This window comes from Geospiza fortis, unplaced genomic scaffold (genome assembly GCF_000277835.1).
Source record: "Geospiza fortis unplaced genomic scaffold, GeoFor_1.0 scaffold131, whole genome shotgun sequence".
Lineage (NCBI taxonomy): Eukaryota > Metazoa > Chordata > Aves > Passeriformes > Thraupidae > Geospiza > Geospiza fortis.
Genome location: NW_005054391.1, coordinates 216,688 through 242,760, shown reverse-complemented (window position 1 = coordinate 242,760; position 26,073 = coordinate 216,688). Strand labels below are relative to the sequence as shown.

Genomic DNA, 26,073 nt, shown 5'->3' with positions numbered 1-26,073 from the left:
GCGGCGGTGGCAGCATGGGCGACGCGCTGGAGGAGCCGTGGTGGGACACCGAGCCCGGCACGGGCGGCACGCCAGGTACTGCTCTCCCCGAGCTCCCTCCTCACGCTGGGATTGAAACGTTTTGCCTAAGAGCCAGCCCCCCACCCTCCTTTCCTGCACTTCTTCCTTTTCGTTGGATTTTGGGTGTTTTTTCCACTTCCCCTCTCCGCCTTTTCTTTCTCTGCTTTTAATTTACTTGTCCAGGTTTTCCACTCTCGCTCGCTTTTTTCCCTGTGCCTGCTTTTCCCTGCTTGCTACCGAGGGCAGGTTTGCTTGTGAGCAGAGTCTCTGCAGCGAGGTGATGTCCCGTCTCTGATGTGAGCCCTGGGATAGACGATGGAGCGGCAAACGAAATAGCAGTACCTAGGTAACAACAGGAACCCACATGACAAAAATACATTCACGCGAAGTTTGAAAAGCGAGGGGAATGGGAAAACTTCTTGGCTTGAATTCAGAGCTCACCTCTCCCTTGCATTCATTTACCTTCCAAACTGTATTTTCTTCCAAAGAGCTTATTTCATGAAAGGCTTTTGCGTAATGGGTGATCCTTCCACCTCAGACTATCCTGTGACTGTGTTTGCCATTACTGGCATGAACTTACCTGTAAGGCCTAGGAAAGAGCAAATCCATAGTAGAGCCTTTGGAGGGAAAAGTATCTGTGGTACTTGAGAAGCATCCCCCGTGTGCTCTCTGGGGTGTGTCGCATCACCTTTGCCATGTGTTACTGTCAAAGGGCAGGAGTTAAAGCTCTGTCCACACACTGCTCCTTGGAGTATGGTGCTGTGACTGATTTGTCTTTTCTTTCCTGATGGTTATAATACCTGGCTCATACACATGTATTTTTTTCAATGTGTCTTGAAACCACAAGCTGTAAAATGTTTTCTCTGCAATGCTTACATTTAGTGTGAAAATTTAGGTAGATCTAGGCAACTAGAATGACTTTAGACTTTATAGTGCCCTATTTTATTGATTGTTTTTTAAATTTATGTTTTAATACAATATTGGCAAGATTTGGGCATTACTGGGAGTTATCTACACCTCTGCAAAGGCTCCAGCTTTTTGTGTCTTGGTAATTGGTGCTTATTTCCTGTGAAAAGGTACTTGGGGAATAGTTGGAGAGGAAGGACTATAAAAGTTGTATGTATGTAATAAAGAGGGCTCACAGGACCTAATTAGGTTTTTGAGCATTTAATTTTAATTTTTAGTCTCATGTGGGTTCCTTAAGCAGTCCCAGTTCCCATGGTAAATGCTCTTCGTTAGGAATTCTTCTGAAGAGCCTACCTGCACATTCTGCCAGCACAGCTGTCATTTGGGGTGCATGGTTAGCTGACTGTTACAGTGTCTCAGCTTTCCTCTAGAAACTGGATACAGAGCAGGACTTTGATTAAAAACTTCTGTCATGAGGGATGAACCATAGGGCTTTGAGGTGAGACTGTGAGTGACAGCTTTTCCAGTTATGAAAAACTTGGGATTTTTGCAATAGCATTTTTGAGTTACTGAAATAATTCAGGTGGAAAATAACCCCTGGAGATGTCTAACCCAATCCTTTATATTTTACTCCAGGGACATTCTTTGAGTGTGTTACAAGTAGTGATTACAGGTGAGTGTTGTGCAAACCACTCTCAGGTACTCTGCTGTCTGCAGCCCACCTTTGTACACTTGTTGGCAGGCTCTTTTTATGGAGCCTGTTGTTGGATGAAGTTGACACAAGCTAACAGTAAACATAAAACATCTGTTACTTTTATTTTGTGTAGCTATGTTTCACATAAAACAGGAAAAATCAAGGGTTAATTTGTACAGCATCTTATCAATACTGTAAAATGCTTTCAAATCAGTTGGCATAAAAGGGGAAACCACCATTCACAATGTATGATGCAGGCAGCAATACAAGAAAATAATTGCACATTAGTGAGCACCTTTGAAAGACTTGGTCAATTTCATTTCTGTGAAAAATGAAGTTTTGTTAAAAAAATACTATCCAACCTCATTTGCTGACCTATTTAAAAATAACATCTCTGCCATAACTGCAGGTGCAAAGCAGAATTCAAATGTACTTTTGAAATAATGATCTTTTGCCAGATCCTTTAAAATTAACCTTAGAATAAGCTCTGACCTACAGAATATTCATCAGAATTCAGCTCTCAAAAGTGTTTTAGATTTTAGCCACTTGTAATTAGAAAAGGCTACTTTTAAAATGAGTGTGAACATCATCCATACACTCCACCTAAAGAGCATGAAAACACAAAATAGATATAAATATATATCCTTGTGTATGGATATGTAATTCTAAATTTGCCTTTGGCCATATCATTGGAAGTCATTATTTCAGAGTCCATATTAAAAATTAAAGGTAATTACTCTCACCTTAAGATGTGAATGTTTACCCTGCTGCAAATGATTTAGAGGTATAAAAAAAGCCCACAAAGCCCAAGGCAAAAAATGCTAAGGGGATTACCCATCTTTGTATCTTGTCACATGACAAAAACAGAATCTTGCCTAATAACATCTTCAGCAAGCCTTTGAGATGAGATTTGTGGAGGGAGCTGTTAGGGATTATGCTCCACTTAGCAGCATAGTTTGGTGTTAGATATGTCCCACGTCATGCAACTGCAGGACTTCCTTACCTTCCTTTTTTCCAGTTTGTGTCACAACTTTGTCCAGACTTTCATGTGATTTTTATATTGCATTCAGAATTACAAGGGAAAGGATAAGGAATTCAGAGGAATTTATTTCATACTGGTGAAGGACCCCAACTTTCTCCTCTTCCCTCCGTGAACAGAAAAGAGCAATTCTCACAGCACTATAAATGTCCAGATCTTGCCTGTAGCCAGCATGCCTCATCTCCCAGTCAGTTTGAGGGAGAGGGATGGACTTCTGTTCTTCAGAAATTCTTCCAGTTTCCTCCTTTTTAGTTACCCCTCCTTCTCTTTGATTATCCGTGCTTTCTGTATCACCCTTTATCCCGTAGGAGTGTAGTATCTCCATTTGTCAGTTTTAGACCCTTAAGTAGGATCTACCTATGAGAGGCATGGCCCTCATTGGTAAAAATTAATTGTGTCATTGCAAGACAGGAACAAAAATCTTGAATGTCAGCAGCAAAAATAGGTGAGTATAGGACCACAGAGGATGATTTGGCAGTGCTTGTGGGGTCCTGTGTGGACTCTAAAGCAAAGGACGCTATTGCAGGAATTCTTTTGCTAGGGGTTCTCTTTTCTTTTTTTGTAGTGAAGGGTGCCAGTTAACATCAATTTGTAGTGTGTGATTTGCAGCTATTGAGAAGCAGACTCTTCATTGTAGTGCATTCAGTAGGAGCAGTGTTGCTTGAGCAGAGCTGAGGTCTGTTGCTGGACTCTGTATGAAGAGGTTTGTATCTCTTTTTTTAGGCTCATCAATGACTTGCTGTTCCTTGTAATAGAACTTGGTCAGTACTTGAAGATCTTTCTGATAAGCATGCCAAGTTGACAGCTGCTTTGTGAAATCTGTGTTTCTTCACATCAATGTGCATTCATTCTGCAGGTTGTACTGGTGTACTTCTGTGAGCTGTGTTGAGATCTGAGCACACATGATATGGACTCTCAGAACTTGATAGCTGCAGATTTAGTGAATAACATGGGAAGCTTTCCTTTTTACCATGGCAAAGTCATTCTTTAATGTCTGCATATTAACACAGGTGTGTTTTGTAGGACACAGCTGAAATAATTTTTCAGTAGACTGATCTTTTACAACTTTGTTTAAAGTATTTCTAGAGAATTTCTTGTGAAGCTGTTGAGAAAGGCATAGGTTTCTTGTGGGTTTGCAAAAACAGTCACACAGCAGTGCTGTGTGTTGTACTGTCTCCGTGGTTAAGTTAAACTTTTAGCTGTGAAATTAAAGGGAAAACTTGGGTAACTGAATGCATCAGAATGTCTCCTTGCTTCAGCAAAAGGATTGCAGTTCTGGCTATGGCACTGTGATCACCACCAGCTTTTTCTTATTTAGGAATTAGGATTTGGCAGTTCTTAAAGAAACACCTATGTGTAAGGAGTTTTCCCATGTATTGTCAGTTGAGCCATTTAGACTGTTGGAATGCACTCTGTTAGGGGAAGAAGAATGAGTGAGACATTAATACCAGAGAAATAAATTAATTTTTATATTTTAAAGCAGTAACTAGTGTTAGTTGGTATTACAGGATTCTTGTGGGGGGTTCCTTGCTGTAGTAGTAGTATTATTTTGTTAGTCTTTCTTAATGTTCTATAGAGCAGTGAGAAATTTTCTTGAAGAGCAACAATTGCTATTTTTCAGAACATTGGAAACAACAAGCATGGAGTCTCTTCTAATATTTTGGTTTGTGGTTTTTGTTTTAGTTTTTTTTGTGTGTGTGTATTGACTGAAGGGAAACCTTGAATTTTAAGTCTTTTGAAGAAGTTATGCTTTAAGGAAAGGAAAAAGGCAAATTCTCTCATGGATGAACTAGATTTCTTGTGCAAAGAGTTCAGTTAAAAAAAACCCTTCACTAGGAGCAATGAATCTGGTTACATATTTTAAGTGAATATGAGGAGTTGCAAGGAAGGGCAAAATTGTGGAGAAATACAAGAATAAAGTTGCACTTCTCTGTATGCCACAACTTACTGTTAAGCTTGATACTAATTCTGATCAGTTCTAAAATACTGTTTAAGTGAACTGAAATCTAAATACTGTAGTCCAAATGGTGAAAGTTTGTATAGCTGATGCAAACAATATCAATCTTGATTCTCCCATCTGTTTTCCTGATCTAACATCTGCATGAATTGAGTGGAGATAATCACACTAGTGAGGAGGGAGCTACTTATCTTCACATCATGCTTTTAAAGTGATGCTTGGCACAGCAAGGAACTCTGCATTTCTCTAAATTCAATGCATTATACAAGAGCAGATTTTTCCATACCTTTCTTCATTCCACCCTTAATGTTGAACTTAGGATATCCATACTGAGACACATCCTGGCTAGACCGACTTTGAAAACATGACACCTTTGCAATCCCTCTTCATGTGATTTGACCATGTTTTTATAAATCTGCTGAGATAACCTTACTGTTGTTATTTGTAGAACATGTCAGAACTGAATTTATAATAGAAACTTATTTGTGTCTTGTGTTCCTGTACTGTGAGTGGCAAAATCTGGAAATGCACCATAAAAATGGGGCAGAGCATGATCCCTGCAGACATGAGGTTAACTTTGGCTCCTAAGAATTTGGCTGTCTTGATGTCCTAGGATTGGTGACCATATGTGCTGACCTTGTGGATGGTTTCTGATTTTTTCCCCAGTTGAAACAACTGCTGCTGAGATTCAGATGGCTTAAATCCATTTTAATGTCATAGGTCACAGAAGAGTATTTACCTTCTCCCTCCACTTTGAAGGCAGGCTTTAGACACCGTCCTTACAATGCGTATCTTTCCAGAAGGACTGTCTTGGAGTGGTTTGTTGGGATGTCCAGCAGGACTTTTGACAGGGGCTTTGGTTGTGCTTGCAGGCTTTGGTTTGGGGATCTGAGTTGGAATTGAGCGACGGAACGTATTGGTAATCTGAAATAAACCGAGAAAATAAATCACGTGTTAGGGAGGAGAAACAAGAGGTGGTTTTAGCTTTGTAGTGCTTTTTCCAATTTGTAAACCTGAATGCACTGCTTCTAGAACTGTTTGTTTGAACTTCCTTTATCTTGCTTGTAATGAGACAGAAGCTTTGTATTTAACTTACCTACTTGATTGGGGAATATCAAAGAATCTCAATGGATTGAAACTCAGAGTATAAATAAGAGGGGTTTCCTGTCTGTCAGCTGACTATCAGCCCTAGGTGCTGAGTGAGTGATGCAGTGCAAAGTATTGAGCTGTGTGGGTCCTCTGGGTGAATAATCAGAGAACTTTCTCATGCAGAAGCAAATCTTGATTCAGTCCTGGGTAGAGGGCAATACCCAGGTCATATTTTACTGTGAGAGATCATTCTTTGACAGTGACCAGTGTATAGAAAATTAGCGTATTTGTGAGACAGCTCCCCCTCCAGAATGATCCTAGTCATATTTAATTGCAAAAAATGTAAATATGCCCCCCAAAAAAGTTATTATGTGCATGGAAAAGGGGTGAAGAACTATAAAGGCAAAATGTTTGTTTGAAAAGTACCGTTATCTGAAACCAGGATTATTAAACATACTGTACTAATGAGAAAACCTTTTTGCATCACAAGCATTTTATATAACTTTTTCAGTCAAGCTAGAGGCAAAAGAACTTCACTTTTTTTTTTTAAGACAACAAAAAGGAAATTGTATTAACATGAGCACAATAAAAAAATTGGAATTATGGTGACTTAATTATGAGTAAGAATGAGCTAGATCAAAACCCTCGTGGAGGGATAGAATGTAAGAAAATAAAAGTAGTGCAGAAGGTAGTCTCACATCTGAGGAGTTGCAGCTGTACTAATCACCAAATATTAGGAACAGGCTGCCCTTAATAGGCCACAGCTGTGTCCAATAAGAAGATGAGTGCTACAGAAGAGTGGGTTAGCTGGGTGAGGGGAGATGGATTTTGTTGGCTGTGCTGTGAAGAAGAAGGAGTCAATGCTGTGAGGAGCTACACACGAGACATCACCAAGAAGGTATGGAACTTCTGCAATATGATGACAACAAACCGTAGTGGCTATAATGATCTGTCTGGGCAGATTTAAAAAAATAAAAATAATCACAAATCAAAAGCTTGCCATTTACCTGTAGATAATTATGTATGACAGGGTTTTCAATAGAATAAAGCTGAACCAGCATCAGATCATTGTATGTGTTCAGCGTGGAGGAATTTGGGGAAAGTTTGTACATCACAGATGTGCTTAATGGATGATGAGTAAGGAAAAAATCAGCCTCAGCTTAACTGAAGTTTGATAACAAAGAGATAAAATGGTAACAATCTCCCAGAACAGTGTGGTTTGTTTCTAGGAGTTCTGAAGGAGATGATTTTTAAAATTGCAGAGTCCTTGTTAGTGATGTGCAATCCACCACTGAAATTGTTGGTGATGCTAGAGGGGTGCAATGCTGCTTTAGAGTAAAGCTTCACAGAAGATTCATAAATGTAACTGCTGAGCTGATCAGAGTGTAGAAATGTCAGTTAAGTAATAAGTTTGCCCACATGATTACTGATTTTGTGAGGACATCCACATTTCTTGTCAGGGATAACATTCAGGTTTGTTAGTCAGCTATTGTTATATAGGTACATGCTATTGGATTGTTTAATTATGACACCCATGTGGGAGGGAAAGACCTAGGTAAGTTTAAAAAAAACCGCTTGATAGTCATCTCTAACAAAAGAATTTTGTGAAAGCAGATTTTGTGTGCAAACTATGGAAAAACAAGGAAAATTCTCAAGGTTAATAAGTGGCAATTGGATAGGTAGCAGAGCAGTGACCTAGTTTTTAATAGTATAGTAGAGATAGCATCTGAATCTCACAGACCCCTCTGATACTCAACATATTCATAAACTGCACCAGAAGACAGTACTGAAATTATAATATTTGCATATGGTATAACAGGGAGAATATTAGAAGTAAGAGCTGACAGTAAGTCATGTTAGTGAGTAAAAAATGTGTGTCAGTTCAGTGTTAACAATTGAGAAGTAATATATGTAGGGACAGCTAGTTCATGTACAGTAGTGACATTTATTGTCAGTCAGAACACAGATCTTGGAATCCCTGTGAATTGTCCTCATTGCTCAGCAACTGGCAGTTGTCAAAAAGGTAACAGACAAGTTAGGAATTACTAGGAAAAGAATAGAAGGAAACAAATCCCATCATTTTTTAGTGTGTGAATCCAAACCATCCCATCCTACATTGTGGATGTTTTGCTGTGTTTTGTCCAAACAGCTCAAGAAAGGTTATGCCAAAATGCAAAAATGGTGGCAAAGACTATCAATTATGGAATGTCTTCTGAGTGAAGATTAATAACACATGCTAAACCTCTTCAAGAATGGATAATAGATGGTGGTGAGAAAAATAAACAGCAGAAATGTAGCATTATGCTGAATAGGGCAATTTTCTAATATGCTTGAGGGGGCATCCACTGGGAGTGGATTAAAGGTATGTGAAAAGGGTTTTTCCTTATCAATGAGCTATGAAACTCATTGGGACAGACAATTTTTGAGGTGATGATATAAATTGGTTTGGAGAGAATTTGTACAGACTTGGGGCATCAATCAAGGACTGCTAAACACGAAGATGTGTGGAGATTCCAGCTGTAAGTTGCAGGCTGCCAAAGGCTGGATTTTCTGCTCTGTGTGCCTGGTACTACTTAATGTTCACAGGCATTTAACACTGGTCACTACCAAAGAGGAGATACATAGTCTGAGTGTCTAAAACCTCTTTCATGCTTTTATTCTTAAAATCAGCATGTTTGCAGCACTTTAAAAATATTTTATGCATTGGAAAGGAAAGAGTTTGACTTTGAAAGTGAGGAAGGAAAAAGGAGATGCATTTTTCTTTCCCTGTGTTCCTTCAGATTTTACCTCTAGGTGGCAGCGAAGATTGCCTTTTGTATTGCATCCCAATATTTCACTTAAAACCGACTGAAACTCTTTGTTAAATGCTGAATTAACAAAATCAACATGCATTTTCATAGTAGGATGGAATTTTAGCATTCATATTGTTAGTAGGAAAGGAAGCAAAAAAAAAATAGAATTCACTCTTTGCCCCCAAACCAAAAAGCATTTTGCTTCAATTACTAAAGGTAATGTGTTAAGAAAAGGAACTGATGTTGGAGGGGGATAATTGCATTACTGCTATGTGGCTTTCCATGAGTACTGAGTTAGAAGAGTTTGCCTCTGACTATGTGATCTGGCCTGGTAGATGAGACATGGTATTGCAAATAAAATGTTTGGGTGGGCTATTACTGGCAGTGCTACTCCCTGATGTAATTGTAGCAATGATAGAAAACGTGTCTGTTTCCCAGCTATAAAAAGAATTACATTAGCCATAATTTGCTAAGTATATTGAGGTGAATAGGTAAAAATATTTATGTAAAGTCTTGCATATTAAAGTGAGATTGTATCTCTGAGTTGTGTTTGGTTGTTTGGGTTGGGGTCTTTTTGAGAAGTGTTCCAGTTCAGAGATTCCCTAGGTTACGAAGTGGTTGGAGTATTGTCTGGAGTTCATTGATCAGCCGTGTTAGTACTTCTGGAAGGTGTTTGTAGGCTCAAATTTTTACAGGTTTTGTGCATCTGACTGTGGTATTCAGGCTTTAAGCTTTTATTGAATCAATGAAAAGTTAGGTGTTGAAATATCCCTGGGCTCTGGCCTATAGTTTGCACCAGTGTCTAGCTTATTAAAACCACCATTGACAGTACGGCATTCTGAGCCATCAGATTTCATTTCAAACACGTTTTTTCTTTGTGATTCAACACTATGAATTTTGCAGTTCTGAATACAGTATTGAATGCATCTACATTATTATCATTTAGTGCCTAGAGCTGCATTGTAACTGATGGACTTGTCAAGGTTTGATCTGCTTACAGAGTTTGTACTGCTCCCTTTTGCTTGTGTCATGTTTGATTGTAGCCACAATAACTGACTTGCTCTAACTCCTGGCATAGGCTCAAATTTGAGGATAACAGTTGTATTGTGGGGCTTTTTTTCCCTATGCAGATAAACAACTGAACTTCCACTTCAGTGATTGTACCAGTCTAACTTCTGATGAAGGCAAGGATTTAACAAACTGCCCATCTAGTTCTCTTCCTCCTCATACTGCACTTAAAAATTATTTTTCATCATTTGTGATATAAATTCTAGAGAGGAAGGAATGAATAATTTAAGGTAAACACTTATTGACACTTAGCTTTATGAATTCAATTACACATGTACCTAGATCAAGGACTAAACTTTATTTATTTTCTAAAACTTGTACTTAACAAATTACGAATCTCAGATAAGAGTTGTAAACAGAACATTCTGGGTCAGTTGACTAGATCAGTGCTTAAGCTGCTGTAAGATGTGTGATAAGGAGGGAATGGTACTATGTGGGAATTGTCTGGAAAGCACTTGGAAGTAACCATATATAAAATTCTGCATTGGTTTAGTTGTATGTATACTGAAAATCCTTGTGCAGTACTCCTAGGTCCTTCCCTGCGGCTTAGTGTAGAGGCATGTGAGCAGATGCATTGGCCATAGCAGGCTTCTATCTCCAGATGTCTGGTTTGGTTTTTAGACAGACCTGAATGACTGAAAACCTCTTATACATAGATTTTGGTGGGCCTTTTCAACTTGATTTTTAGCTATGTATGGGAAATCTGTGTGCACACCATGAATTACTTCAGTTCTCTTCAAATGTATACATCCTTTCTACCAGCTCATTCTCTCCTTCAAGATGAATGTTTTTAGTCTTCCTCATCCTTTTTTGAAGTTTCATTTGTATTCTGGATTTGCTGGCTTTGTGTTCATCATTGCTGTTTAGCTATGCCTCTTGAGTTCCCATCTGTAGGCCACTTTTTATATCTGCTATCTTTCTAAGTCAGAGAAGAGAAAAAAAAGATGTTTTTTCTTCAAAAAACAAGCTGAACTACCTCTCATGGGCTGGAGATCCCTTGTGAGTTCCCATTAATGCTCTTGAAACACCCTCAGAAACAAAATGTTCCCCAGGAGTGACCAGTCTGAACAGTTATGCAGTTTTCCTTTACTTAATGTGTTTAAGTAAACGCCAGCAAATAATTACTGCAACAACAACAACAACCCCAAAAGCATTAAACTGACCACATTCAAATTAGATTTTGTGGTACGTCTGTCTGTAAGTATAATAGCACCATATTGATTCAAGGCATTAGGCTTGGAAAATAACAGTGCTTAGTTGGAAAAATGAACAGTTCAAGCTAATTTTCAAGGCAAGCAATGATCTAAGGATCAAGAAGGCTGCATTTTAATTTCATTTTTAAATTAACTCCTGCAGCAGACATCAGTTGCCTGTAATAGGAATTGGCAGAAGAAAGCATGCTAGAGTGAAAACTCTACACAGGGACTACATTTGCTGTCTCAGCAAATGACAGTGGGTACTTCAGGGATGAGGACAAACACTAGCACAGGTGACAATTGAGAAATTTTCACATTAATGTGAAAATGGCCCTTCTAATTTCAAGAAGACAATGGAGAAAGCATGCTCTGAAATATCAGGATGTATATTCCATACCCACCTTTTTTCTCCTCCATGGGAGCAGAGGCAGCTTATTTATATGGGCCAGCTTTTAACACAATGCAATGCCTGCTTTAGGGAGTGGGCTAAGGCAAGTGTGTGGGGGAGTGTCAAGGAGAGAAAATATTTGTTTCTGTGCTGTTGAAGTAGTTCTCCTGCTTTTGGTCCTGATCCTTTCCTTTTCCTTCTGAAAATATGACATGTGCTTTGCTTCCTGTTTGAACTTCATTAATTTAAACAGGGGGAGCATGTAGTATTTATGCTGTAAGTTTTCTTTTTCTTTTTTTTTCTTTTTTACATCATTGTAGCACTTGATTTAGGAGAAATAACTTTCTTTCTCAGTGCTTAAATTTTTATTTTAAGAAATTTGAGTGAGTATCATTTGCAGCTTTAGTGAAAGCGTCCAGGGGGTGGTGCTGAAGATCCTTTACTCAGAAGTCCATGTGCACAAGCGTGCCTCTTGCCAGACTTAAGTTTGTTCCTGGATGATTGAATGCAGTCAGAAAGAAAGCCAGGTCTGCAAGTGAGAACGAGTTAAGATTAAGTGATAAACTTGAATATTCCCTTTGGTCTCCAAGCCAGACAGCTTTGGCTGAAATTTCTGGTTAGGTATCCTCAGCTGCACAGAGCGTTTAGATACTTCCTTTACTTTTCTTTTGCTAGATCCTGGCATTTGTTTTCTAGGAATCCAAAGTGAGTAGTCTGTTGCTCTGAGTTCCCTTTTATGCAGCACCTCTGTGTGTCTGACTACACTGAGATGTGTGAGCAGGAGCAGTGTAATCCTTACTCTCACTATCTTACTCAGGGTAAGACCTGTGCCAGGCTGGTGTCTGGCTTGGCTCACTGCATTGTCACACCACATAAACAGCTCAGCAGAGGGAAAATGACTCCTCAATAATCTAGAGTCATAGTACTTCAGCTCTTAAGTGGAAGAGCAATTGGGTTTGTTTAATCTGGAGAAAACAAAACTGAGAAGTGATATGATAATTGTCTTCTAATATGTGTTGCAGAGATAATAATTTTCAAAGTCCAGTGGGGGGACAGGAAAGAGAATACTGGAGTACAATTTCAGCAGCATAAATTTAGTTTAGAAATTAGCAAGATTCTTAATGACAAGGGTATTTCAGCCCTGTTCCAGATTCCTGGGTAACTGTAAATCTGGCATTGTGAAAGTTTTTTAGAGCTATATGTACCAGGTTTTTATTTGGAAGGTTTTAAGTCAAGTTATAGTGAGGAAATAGGCTCAAAAATGTCCTGACATCCTTTTTAAACTCTGTTTTATGCATCTTCTACTCTTCTGCTGATATTTGCTTTTTTACAGCCTCTTGATTTCAATAATATAGCGTATTTGACAGAAAAATCAGTATTAATATTAGAAATTATTTTCGTATATGTGGCACAATTTACACTAATGCACTTGAATGTGTTGCTGTGATCTTATTTCCTGAATGCAGAGTTTAAATCTACTTTCTGGTGGTGGGGAAAAGAAGAATGGTTGGAGGCAGAAGTTGTATTTACAGTTTCTAAAAATCTGTTACATGCCTTGCTTTTTTTGGGACATGTCTTCACTGGCAAGTGTGATGATATTATTTTAAACTTTGGATAACTTAAAGACTCATTTCTAGTAGATAACTGACAAGATGCAGGGATGGGTAAGGTTATGTTGTGGGTTAACTCCAGTAGGACAAGGTTACCTGGGGCTGGCTGATTGGCAGCATCATGCAGCTGCAATGAACAACTGTTCATTGTTAATCTTCCCTTTGCCCCTTGAAAGTCCAGGGAGTCTCAGGCACCTTGATAGGGCACTTGGGGGACCCTAGGAACAGAAGTGTGGCTTTTTTAGCATACTAAACACGCTGCAATTGCAGTTGTGTCCCACACAGGGGTGTGCTGGCACATACAAGTTCCTGCAGGCACTTAGGTGTCACTGCTGCTGGAGAGAATCTAGGGTGAGACCAGCAGTGCCCTTGGTTTAAAGCTGCTCTGCCATTTGTTGAGAAAGATCCTTGGCAGTGGAGGATCATTCAGTGCAGACTGGGGGCACAGAGGGATATTTGGGTATTTTTAAGGCAGTTTTAAAAGGTGTTTGAAACTGTGCTTATACACATACATGCCTTTTAATGTGAAAATGCCTTCATTATCAATACTGTCTGTTCAAAAGCTTTGAGTATGTTTTCCCAGTGTTAGCAAATTTTTATGGTGAAAAGGTGAGATGTTGTGCGTGGAGAAGGAAAAAGACCCTCTTGCTTTTACCATCGTGGCTTTTTTCTGTCTGCGAGTAGGCTGTTTTTCTCTTGGAAGGCCACATTAAAAGGTGTGTTAATCAGAGCCCTATTTTCAGTATACATATATATTTTCCTAATATATATAAAATGCTAATTAAAACAAAAGACTCTAACTTTTGTCCAGCTAAGATTGATGTTTTTTCACGACAAAACATGACCTATAGTGGCTTGAGTATGAGACAATTAAGGATAATAAAATGTAGGCACTAATCACATTTGAAGCTCTCCCTTGCTCAGATTTTGCACAAGTCAATTAACTTCTCTCCCAAGAGATACAGAATTATTTTAATGGGACTGCTGAATGTTGTATATTTGAAGTGCTTTGTGATGTATTTGTGTGCTAGATTGTATCTCTGCAGACAATGGTGATGGGTCCAGGACTTTGGCAGCAATTGCACTACAAAATGCTCCTTTTTCCTTTTTGCTTGTCCATTCAGTTATGCAGATGTAGCTCTTTTATAAAGCTGTGCTGTGAAATGGATCCTGTTTTGTTGCGGTTGTTTGGGGTTTGTTCTGTTTTGTTTAATGAGGATTTGTGGCATATGGCTTTTTGTTTGTGGTTTTGCTTTTGTGTTTTCAATCCAGGTTAGTTTCTTGACCTGGTTCCCAGTGCTGCCTTCTGGAAGTGGTGACAGCACAACTGAAAGGGCAGTATTTTGTAATTTGGGTTGTGGTAGGGGCAAAAAAGGGGAGGGAGATTCTTTGGCCCATCCCTGTTTGAAGACCCTGTGACGTCAGACCACTGCATGGGAAATGAAGAGACATTGATTAAAAGAGGCCTTTTCACTTGTAGTCAAAAAATGTTTCTCAAGAATACTTTGCTCTATGGTCAGAAGAGAATCCTATTCAGTTGGCAGCTCTGCTATTTGAGGCTGAGTGCCCACAGTATGGTGGGTCATTGGATAATGTGCTAGCTACAGCACAAAGAGAATTCAGCTTCATCTTGGGGCCACTGGCTGCAGATCTATGAAAACACTTCATGCTGCTTAAATTTTTATGGTTTGTCTTTTTTTTTTTGAGCAATTTCCCACTATAAGTACTTGGTGTTAATTTTAAAACATTTTTACACACCCACTTGTGCTGTATTTGAACCATAAGATCTTTTTCTCTCCTGTTTCTTGGTAACATAATGTTTTGGTAGTCTTTCCTTAAGCCTGGAGATTAGGCAGTTGTCAGTTTTTGTTTTGCCTGTCTCAATATCTGTTTCCTAGGGACAAAGTCATCCTGCAGATGGTTACTCCATTTCCATCATCTAACCCTGCAGCAACCATTGAATCTTATTCAGAAAATAGAGCCGTACAATTCTGTTTCTGATTATTTTTCCCTAGTGTGGGGAGCACGCCTTACTAATCCTTGCATGAAATGCTTGCATACAGATCTTTTTCTTATTACAGCCTTACATACTGTCCCCAGACACCGTATTGGCTATGGTGCTTTGGATCAGCAAGATTAGCAGTCTGCTCCTGTAATTTTTGTCAATTCTTTTTATTAATTAGTGGCTTGAAGGAGGTCTTTAATTAACTTGAAATACTACCTCATAGTTGATGGACGGGTGCTTTGGTCTCAGATTACCATTATCGCTTGGTATTCTCTTCTTTTTGCTTTTCCTCCTTTTCCCTCCCACCCCTCATCCATCCTCCCTGAAGGGACAAAAATTGCAAGTATTTCTTCTGAGAAATTTAATCACATATCAAGAATGGCATAAAAATGCTGAGCACCAAAGTGTTGGTGCTGCCTTCTCTTGTGTCCATTTGATCATTCACTAGAATAAACCCATCATGGTGAAGGAAAGTGGGCTGCTGTCATTTTTTAATCAGTTAATTCTCCCTTTTGCGGGGAACTAAACATAAAGGAGAAAGGGTAGATTTTTAGGCCTTAGAGATGCTTGCCAAGAGTTTTGGACAAGAGAAGAATTGATATTATGATCTGCTGAAAACTTTTATGCTCTCTTTCACAGCTTAATCCCTCTGATATATGCTTCTTATGTGACCTTATTTCCCCATAACATTTAAATGAACCATTACGTACCTGTCAGACTTTAGGCTTTTGAGCAACTGCTGAAAGCAAAAGCGTCTCAGCCTCCAAATTAACAGCAATACTTACCACTTAGAGAGTAGTTGAAATCCTAAAAAAGCTGCCTTACTTGTCAAACTTTAATATGATTATGCTTGATGTTTTTGTTCAGAGTGCTTGAATCAATGTGCAGATAACTTGGTCACATTTTTCCTTGCTCTGTTTTCTTATTGTCTGCCAAGGAAGCAGGTGGCTATTCCCACTCAGCAAAATGGAAATACTCTGAAATATGGAGTGATCTGAACAACTCAAGGTTAATTTGTAAATCAATAATTTGATTCCTTAAGCTATGCTTTCTATTTGCTATTTTATGATAAAATTACAGCTAACTTCTTTCTGTTTAAACAATTACGTTTCAGCTCTCAGCAAATACATCCAGGTGCTTATTTTCTCTGCTTTGAAATCGATCTTGGCAATTCAAACCGAACAAACCTGTTTCAATGTGCAAACCTTATTTTCAGGCAAAAATAATTATTTGATTTTTTTTATCTGTTGGAATGACTGACAAAAATTTTGCTGTGAAGTTACTTCAATCTACACAGAGGTTGTTTCATCAGTAGGGGGATGTAAGCATCCCTTAATCAAGGTGCATTTTCAGGAAATGTAGCAATTTCATTTCCAGGCAGTGCTGATGTTTCTTACTTAGGAGTTCATGGTCATGAGGGGCTGTTTCCTTTGTCTTTTGTTAACTAGACAGTTACTGATAAATCATTATGAGTGAAAGACAGGGACAGAAGTACTGTCCTCTTAAATTATTATACCTATAAATGGTGTGAACTTTCATCTAGGTTTTTTATTCAGATCTTAACTTTAAAGACTGAACTTCCTTAGTCATAATAGCTTGGTAACTGTCCAAAGGACTATGTGTGCTTATTGCTATGCCCTTATGTATACTTTTCTTTTATAAGATATTCTAATAGATGGCCAGGTGGTTAATGATCAACACACTTCTGTGTATTTTTGAAGGTAGATCTGAATTTTTTTTCCTACATGTTTTTAGGTCCAACTGAAGAAAATTGTAGTGTCTCTGGAGGACAAGCATTAGTCCTTTAATTTCTGGAGAATTTGTTGTCTGTTAGTATGCTGGCCTGCTAACAGCATACTAACGGTGTACTTCAGACACAGTTATTCAGTACCATGCTTTGTAATGTGTTCCTGCAGAGATCTTAGGTATAGATCAGCAGGATATGCAGTATTCTAAAGAACAGAAGTGCAGAGCATGTATTTTCATGGTACTGATTTTTGGGCTCTTAACTGAGCCCTGCAGTTAAGAATGTGCAGTCTGAATTTAATTAAATAACTTGTTCATATAATTAACATGCTCTAAAAATTTTACGATTTTGCTTGTCCTGAGTTCTGGCTGCTGTCTTCATCAGCAGCTTTTGCTAAAGTAGGTGTGAGTCAAAGTTTGCTTTGCAGAATAAAACTATGTACTCCCTCTGACCCAGGTCTTGGTCAGAGCTCACTTGTGCAGCCATGGAGATAGAGGGAGACAAAGCAAGGAAGGAGGACCTTTTATGAAGCCTAGTAACTTCAGATCATATAAGCTGGGGTTGTGCAGTTCCACAAACAACTTCTCTTTTTGAAATTGCCATTGTTCAACTGTAATGCGTATATTATCCATTTCCATCACATATCTTATATAATTTTTTTTTTTCTTCCCACTGTTTACTGAAAAAAGTGTACATGGGCAGTGGACTTTGCTTTTCAATAGAAACTGTTCTAAAAGTAGTTATTATCTACAGTTATAAACATTTAATTTCCTGTCAATCAAAAGGACTTAAAATTATAGAAGTCCCCTCGTAAGGTGAGATCATGGGCCAAGGTTCTTTGCTGAATTCGTTGCTAAGTTATACGGCAGAAATATTTTGTTCTTCTGGGGAATATAGGCAGAATAAAGATAAGGGTTTAATGAATAGAGACTTTCTGCTTACTTGCAAACTTCCTTATTGATTGCAGGAGGTTGCAGTTTTTAATTTTTAAAAAATAATACATACTATCACCACCCCCCTGAAAGTATCAAATTTATGGGCATTTAGAATAGAACTTTTTTAGACTAAAAGAACAGAATATAGGATAGAACTTTTTAGAATAAGAACAATTGTTACGATTAGGTTTGGAGTGTACAGCTTTTGTGAAAAAGAGGAGTTTGAAAGTGCATTCCAGATCTTCTGGACTGATTTACGTTGTATGTGAAGCTGTTCCACTGCTAGCAATATTTCATGGGAAATTAAAATTGACTGTTTGGCACATTACATTTCTGTGCTTTTCCTAGGTACAAATACTGTAATTGTCACTGAACTACCTTAACCTGCTTTGTCAATTCTGTATGGCACTCCTATTTATCCCAGACCCAGAGGCCTGCACTTTTGGAGGCTTGATCTACTATTGCTTCTTAATGCTTCTGCCAAACTTTCTCTGTCTATGAAATAAAAAACATGAAGGTATGCCATAATTTGGTAATCCTGTTTCTTCTTCAGAGTACTTGTGTGATGTATACTGTTTGTCAGATTTATGGCTAGGAGTTTAGATGAAATCTGAATATTGTATGTAAATCTATTCTCCTGAATTATTGTTTAGAAATATAAATGTTACTGTTTCTTGTTTTACAGCATACGTAAATTATTGCAGTTTTTTTGTTGTATTGGAAAAAACCCTTGTTTGGGGAGAATTACTTTGTGATACAAGCTTCTGAACTCTGTTCACTTACAAGCAAAGTTTGCATGAGGGTTTAAAAAGAGTTTTGACCAAACATTGTTATACAATACGTAATATTTTGTGTATGATGTAGTGATAATTACCTGAAATGAGAGGGCTAGAAGGAATTGGGAAATAGAAGGGAAGATAATGAAACAAGTCTTATCTGAAGTTAGCAGGCAGTATTATGGCTTAATTCAAATTCTACCATACATGCAGAAAAAATACAAACCACACATAACAAACAAAAAATATTCAGCAAGCAATGATGAAAATAATCTATTATTTACTGTTTTTTTGTAATGTTAAAATATTTCACCAAGGCAAGTTGCAGTCAAAAGTAATGTGAGTTATTTTGAAAATGGCAATACATAAAGATGCATTTATACAAGTGCAAGACTAAATATTTTACATAACTGTATTTCAATGAGAAGATATACAGTAAGTGCACACTTGATAACACTAAGCAGGCAAAACTTAACGTTAGTTCCATATGCTGCTGTATAGTTCATGCACAGATCTTTCCCAAAGAGGCTGTTCCAAATAATTCTTGCTGGGATGAAAAACAGGATGGGTTGCTGGTAAGGGTGTCAGCATGGATGGGGGTCAGTTATAGACATTACTTACTGTAATTTGTGATTGTCGTGGCAGAGGAGTGGCTGTTGGTGTGATAGTAATACTGCTGGTGATTTTATTGGTGGGCTTAGTGGGTAGGCCATTAGCTAGTGCTGGAGTTCTGTTGTCTTGCACTGCATTGCAGGGGCTGATGGGCTTGGAAGCAGTGAGAGCTTGCACATAAGGACTTCCTAAATGAATGTGGATCTTGTTATCCTCAGTAGTTATTACACTTGATCCTGTACTGTTAGATCTCTGAAACTGCCATGATGACTGCCTGTCTGGGGATACTCTAAAAACAGCATGCTTGGCTCCCATTTCCAAAGGCTCTGAGGAGAGTGTTTGTTCCTGAGAACCTGAGCCGGGCAAAGCCAAAGGGGACATTGTTCTTTCAGGAGTTAAAGAACTGCATGATTCAGGAGTTTGAGATCTTGAAAAAGTAGTAGTCATAGTAATAGGAGAAATTACATGCTCTGGGGTCATGTAACCTTCTCCTGCTTTTGATTTTACAGGTGTTAAGGAGGCGTTTTGAATAATGGTTATTCTTTGCTTTGGAGTGCCACAATTGGGTATAACTGCTGTGCTGGTGTAGGAGTGAGGGCTTTCAGTGGTAGGACTGGTTATTTCAAGGGTTGCTGTGTTCTGTCTATGGTCTGGAGTTACTTTTATGTGAAGGGGTTGGCCAGGTGTATGACTTAGCACTAGATCTCCAGTCTGTGCACAGTTTCCATTTTGCTTTGTGGGTATCTTTCCATTTTGAGGATGGCTCTCCTTGGACCTCATCCAAGGGATCCATAACTTTTTGTTGGCGGCATTTGTGGTGGATGAGTTGCTTTTGAAACATGCTGTTTGTTCCTCCTCATTATCACTATCTTCATAGGGCTGCCCATTTATGAGCGTTCGCTCCAAAGGCATGAGGGTTTTGTAATCAGGTGGTTCATTGTCTGCTGGATCTGTTTGGATTTCTTTAGAAAAAACTTGCACATCTGGAATTTTCTTTCCATTGAGACCAGGCCTAATATTCTTGCTGAAGGATCTGTACCTCTCCAGTTCTTTCGTGAGGCTCTCCATTTCTCTTGCTAACTCCCTGTTTTTGTTTTCTTGCTGGAGGAGTTTCTTCTGTAAGACTGTGTGATCACCTCGCAGGTGACAGATTAGGTCTTCTGTTGCCACGTATTCATGAACTTTCTCTTTCAGTGCATCTACTTCTCTGGAAAGGTGACTCGATTTAGCTTCCTCTTCTCTGAGTTTCTTGAAAAGGCGCTCCTGATTGGACTCTGCCTTTTCTGTTAATTTATACCTCGCCAATTCCATTTTCACAGCCTCCAACTCCTCTGAGAGGAGCCTGGCTCTGTCCTGTTCACTGACATATTTTCGTTCTAGAGACTCAAATTCATCTTCAGTTTTCATAAGATCATCTTCTACTGACTTCATTTCGTTGAGCTTCTGCTTAAGCCTCTCAACTTCTTGAGAAAGCTCTTTGATTATGTTGTTTTCCTGCTGCAAGGAGGTGCTGGATTTAGTACTCTCCTTACGTTTACTTTTAAGAAACTCTTTTTCAACATCTTCCAGGGACTGAAGTCTTTTACTTAGAATATTCACTTTGGAAACCAGATCACTTCCTTTCTCCTCTTCTGCTTTCAGTTTGTTTTTCAGTTCATCTCTTTCTTTTGTAACACTGGACATTTTTTCCTCTGCATCAGATTTTGATTTCAGCGCCTTTTTACTTTCCTCCATCAGTCTTTCTGTAACTGACATCACTTTATTTTGTTCCACCCGAAGCTGAGAAGTTGCAGCTTGCAGTTTTTCTTCTGTTTGCTTTATTTTTTCACCCATAGTTTTTCTTTCATCCACCAGCATCACTGTTAAACTCTTCAGCTTTGTTAAATCTTCTTGAAGTGTAAACTCAGTTTTTTCTAACTTGCTTTCAATTGCTTCAAGCTCACCAACTCTAGCTTTTAAACCATCCAGCTCATGGGACAACTGCTTTGTTAAAATTTTTTCTCTTTCTAGGTTGCATTTCAGGGAGTAACATTCCTGTTTGCTCTTGTTGAAAGCATCTTCTAGTTTCTCCAGCTCCATAATTCTTTTATTAAGTTTATCCACTTCCCCTTTAAGGTTCTTGCTCTGTGATGCTTCTTGTTCTAACTTTCTATTAAGTTCTCTGCACTGATCTTCCATTTTTGTGAGCTCTTCATCTTTTCCTTCCATCTCCAGCAGTCGTTTCCGTAGTTCTTCTACTTCAGTCATAAGTGCAGCGTTCCCACACTCTCCCTTATTTATCTTATCCCTTATGTCTTGCAGTTCTTCTTCTGCTTTTCGTAAAGATTTGTTGGTCTCTTCCAGCTCATCGATTTGCCGGCTGAGAGTTGTTAATTTGAGCCGGAGCTGGCGATTCTGACTGTCTTCATTGGTTAGTTTGGCCATCATTGCTTCTTGGTCTTGGGAAATATTACTGCTCTGGGTGTGAATTTCAGCCTCCAGCCTGCTGGATCTCTGTTTGTCTTCTTGAATTTTTGCTTCAGCAAAAGTCAGCTTTTCGTGTGCTTGTTCTGTAGAAGTGGTTAATTCTTGAATTTTTTTACTTTGTTGATTCACCTGCTCAGTGAGTCTTTGCTGTTCATCCACCACCATTAAAGCAAAGGATTTCAGTTTAGTCAATTCTTCTTTCAGTTTAGATATTTTCTTGTTGTTTTCCTTTTCTTTTTTTGCTTGATATACTGTCTCTTGTTCAAGAAGCTTTTTCAATCTGTGGGAGGAAATAATATTGTATTTTGTAGCCATTTTAGTGTGCATTTAAAAATACAGTTGAAATAGTACAACATTTCTGCCAGATGTCTGTGAACATCCACTTGTAACTACAAGCAGACCTCTCTTTGCAGCATTATTTGAAGTGCCCACTGGCCTTACTTCCTATTCAGAAGTTCTTTTGTAATGAACACTTCAGCATGATCATTTAGACTTAGCAACTTCTTATTGTGCCTCTTTAATTACATTTGCAACTTTTTGACAGGGATCAGTGCAACAAAACTATTCTGTTATTCTACAGAACCTGACTTCTCTCAGCTGTTTGCTGAGGCTAGCTATGTGCCTGCAAGCTTTGTCTGGTTTTTTGTGTGTATTTGTGTTGTGTGTGCCTTTTTTTAAAAAAGAAATGTGATTCTTATAATGTTTGAGAAATTAGGTCAGTGCAGCCCTCAAGGGCAGATATCATTTATAGTATCATAAACCTCCTAGCTTTGTTACGTATAAACCATCCTGATATTTTACAATCAAACCTTGAGGATGTTTGAGTATGTGAAGGAAATGTAGCCACAATGGGCAGTAGACTGCCTAATGTGAATTCCTAAGCAGCACACCAGAGCAAAATTAGGTAAGTCTGGCCTTAGTGGAAGTGCAGGCCTTGTGACTTTGTGTCAGATACACACACACAAATGCAGTCAGCACATAAACAGGTGCTCAGTAGTGCCTTTAGAACTTAACAAAGCTCAAATGTCTTAATGTGTGTTAGGCCTGGATTTGCAGATATGCCTCAGTGCATCCCTGCTTTTACATGATTCTTGAAGGCTTTCATGATGATTTTCCAAAATTAGTTTTAAAAGTTTATGTCAGTACTCAGTCTTTATTGAGATGCAACATACTTAATTAGCAAGAGACCAGGAATAAGGTTGTGTGTTTGTTTATGCAAGAGCCTAAGAAACCTCCAAGGTTCTTTTGTGGACTTTTCTTTGTCAAGAAAATGCTTGTGGAGTTCATCTAAAGTGTGATGAGGTTTGGCCTGCACATATGCTTCCTTTCAATTACATTTTTCCTACAGTCAAGATAAGTATATTCTGGTATTAAACAAAATCTGAAAAACCTAGGTTGAAGTAATAAAGAATTAGAATTTCTATGACATTTATAAGAATGGAACAGACTCAGTTGTGTAGATCATTGAAGGAAATGATTGAGTTATCAAGACTGTACTTGTACAAAATGGCTGTTTAAGCACCCATTAAACCTTATTTCTTTCCCTCTCTGAAATATGATGACAACTGTCTAGAAGTTGCTGCTGAAACATAGGATTCCTGTTCCACATTTGTCTGGGGTCACTGTTGTGATGTCCATGTCCAAGTGATGAGTCTTTACAACTTCCCACTGACAAGTTCCTGTTGCAGCCTCCCCTTTAGTCCAGGAAGAGCTTAGATAAGGGCCTCCTTTGCACAACTTCTAATTAGCTGTTGACTGACTGAAGGCATCTATTCCTGGGCAAGAGGCTGCATCCCCTTTGGAAGCAATGTAATTTTCCTACACAGAGAGGAAGTCCTCACCATAGTACTACAGTCCACCAGACTTGTCTGATTTAATGGTGATGTTGTATAGAAATCCATGATAATAAAATTTCTTATAACATCTTCACAATCCCTATGGTTTCTATTTTAGTGCCTAAGTTGCACTATGTTGAGTGTAATAAAATGCTTTGTATGAAAAATTTACAGAATGGGAAGTAGCCATAAACATCAAAGACTTGAATAGTCACAAATTCTGTACAACAGTCAATTAACATAATGGGGGAAACAGATATGAAAATGTATAAATGGAGAGGGAGAGGTTTGTGAAATGAGTTTGAAGGAATGCTGCTGGTTGACAGAACAAATAAATGGGGGGAAGACTGCACCATCTCAAAGGCAGCTTTTCACTGTGTTCATGGTATATAAACTTCAGCCCCCTTTTCAGTGCTACTTTCAGTTCTAATTCTTTTTAGTGTAAAAATCTTTTTTCCCTCCCCACCCTTGTCTCTGAATGCTTTAGTAGTGAAGTTCAATTGATGATTTACGTTGCCATAGCTATAAAACCATAACAGAAGCACAACTAACAATTTCATTTGGAATGAACTCAGGTTTTGTGTGTGCATGAAGTTAAGATATACTAATATGGTTACTTGGACTTACTAGCATTTGATTTATTTTAGCTTACTTCACTGTAATTTATTTTTTTAAGGCAGATTTAGCTGTGGTCATTTATACCTTAGGGTAATCCGTGTTTTACCCAACACTTCCACATTAACTAGTTGATACCTCTCTGGCCAAATGAAAGTCTTAATGATCCAGGAAGTCATGCCTCTTACATTGCTTTAGAAAGAAGCTCTTAGGCCAAATAGTAAAAAACAATTGTAATTTCCATCGAGATGCTAAATTTTTTATTATTCAAATAGATGATTTTGCATAAATATAATAAGTGGACAATCAAGTCAAATCTGATGAAGTCTGTGTTGCATGGGCTATTTGAACAAAAGTCCCTTTATTACTGGTACCTGGATTGTTGTGTAAGAATTTTCAAGAGAGTCTGTTTCTTTGGTCATGCCAAAAGACTTTGGGTATTTAAAAATTATTCCTTCTTTCAAAAGACAAAATGCAGTTTTAACATTCAAACAGACTCACAAGTATTTGTAATAACTGAGATCTATTTCATTTTTTAAAAATACTTCTATAAAATCACTTGATTGAAGTTAAGAGCATAGCTCAGTAACTAGGAGTTAAAGGATTTTAATGTGTTTCTAGAAAGAAAAAAAGAATGTATTAAGCATGGTATATTTTTTGATACTGTGTCATTAAGTTTTTTCACTTGCTTTTGATAACTGTATGCTTAGTCATATATTCCTATATAGAAAATACCCTCAACACTGCTGAACAGATAGTGATTTCTTAGATAAAGATTGATAGTGTAAAAAGTCAACTGGGAGTCTGTTAATATTTGTAAAGAATTTTCCTTGGCTGCTGGGTTCCTGTTTCATGGTTCAGAAGGTCACAATGACTGTGTCTATACATATGCACTTAGGAATAGAAGAGGACCCTAAAATGTTTGGGGGTTTTGGTGTTATTTATTTGTTTGCTTGTGTTCTTAAATTAACTACTTAATTTTGGTGAGGGCTTTTTTTTTTTTTGGAACCCAAGGTCTATGGTGCTTGGTTATGTATATTATCTGAATTAAGAAATCATGTGCTTGAAGAAGTGCTTTAACTGATAATAGCACTTAGTGACTTTGGTGGTAGGGTAAAAATACTCTGTGTTAACTTCATCCAAAATACTGTCTTCCTGAAGAACAGTATCCAGAGTATCTCAGAGCACAATTTTACTGAAAACATGCAAAGGTCAAAAAAGTTCGCTCAAATAAAAACTAATTTTAAAAAAATAACAGACACTCCCCTATCCAATAAAATATTTTTATCATTTTCTTTGCCAGCTAAATTTCATGATCATGTAATTTTGTATCAGGCAAAGGTAGGTATATCATTTAGACAAAGCTTTTACACAGCTCAAAGCAGTTGACTTCACAGGACTACAACAACCCTTTCTGAATTGAGGCCAGCAAAAAGAGACATTGAAAATTGTTTTTATGAACATGACCGATAGGTAAAGAGTCAGGGCAGTGTCTTATTACTTCAGAGCTTCTGTTATAAATTATTGCTTTATTGTGGCTTAATATTGTACTTACTTGCAATACCAGTTAACTGCTCCTTTATTTACTGGAAGAAATTATATTTCTCAGCTCTTCTCTGTTCATTGTAGTTGTTTCCCTCAGTGTGCAGGCCTCAGCTTCTTGGTGTTAACACTGTGCATTTAATTGTGTTGTCTTGTTTTTCTTCATTTTTTCCAATTGCATATAACTTCAGCTACACTACATTGTGTTTGGCAACATAATGACTGTTCTCTACAAGATGTGGAGACTTCCGTAACAGTTCACTGTCTTGGTGTTATGTCATAACATTTTGTCTTTAAGAGGGACTTTCCATTTTTCTGGGGTGACCTGTATTACATGGAGATTGTTTAATTTATGTTTTTACAGAATTCTAAGTTTCACAGAAACCAAAGAAAGTACTGGAGGCTGAGATTGCAACACTTTTGTTTTAAAATTTTTTTTTAGTTCTGGAATTATTTGTTACTCTTTGAATAATAAGAATAAAAAATTTTATTTTTTGTTTATTTAAGCAATGTTGTAGTGGTAACTTTAGAAAAGGCTGTCTTCTAAGGATGCAAGTGAATAGATATTGGTTTGTAAACCTCAGCTTTTGTTTTTCCTCTCCAGTGTTGTGGCGTTTTTAATGTACATATTGTCAATATCTGTATCAGACCATTATTCAGAAATGAGAGCAATTTTTAATTTCTGTGATTCTTTTTTTTTTAAACCATAAAGATCCGTATTTTTAACTAGTTCATGCTCTT

The 26,073-nt window shown here is 37.9% G+C and overlaps 2 protein-coding genes across 3 annotated transcripts in view; one reads left to right on the top strand and one right to left on the bottom strand.

Moving 5' to 3' along the window:
* Window positions 1-6: 6 nt before the first annotated feature.
* CMSS1 (cms1 ribosomal small subunit homolog) overlaps window positions 7-26,073 on the top strand; it is a 223,505-nt gene continuing 197,438 nt past the window's right edge. Inside the window, exon 1 of the mRNA XM_031060798.1 lies at window positions 7-75. Within this exon, the coding sequence (XP_030916658.1) occupies window positions 15-75 (61 nt within the window). The 5' untranslated portion in view covers window positions 7-14. The remainder of the gene's footprint in view (window positions 76-26,073) is intronic.
* On the bottom strand, window positions 2,834-25,366 carry FILIP1L (filamin A interacting protein 1 like). 2 transcript variants are annotated; one of them, XM_031060796.1, is made up of 4 exons: window positions 25,346-25,366; window positions 18,884-21,620; window positions 5,396-5,580; window positions 2,834-4,111 (listed from the first exon to the last, which is right to left on the bottom strand). In XM_031060796.1, exons 2-4 carry the CDS (start codon window positions 21,503-21,505, stop codon window positions 4,021-4,023), a joined length of 2,898 nt encoding a protein of 965 aa, XP_030916656.1. In that variant the 5' UTR covers window positions 21,506-21,620; window positions 25,346-25,366; the 3' UTR covers window positions 2,834-4,020. The 2 variants fall into 2 exon arrangements, with proteins under 2 accessions (XP_030916656.1, XP_030916657.1); XM_031060797.1 differs by lacking the exons at window positions 2,834-4,111; window positions 5,396-5,580 and adding an exon at window positions 11,311-11,718.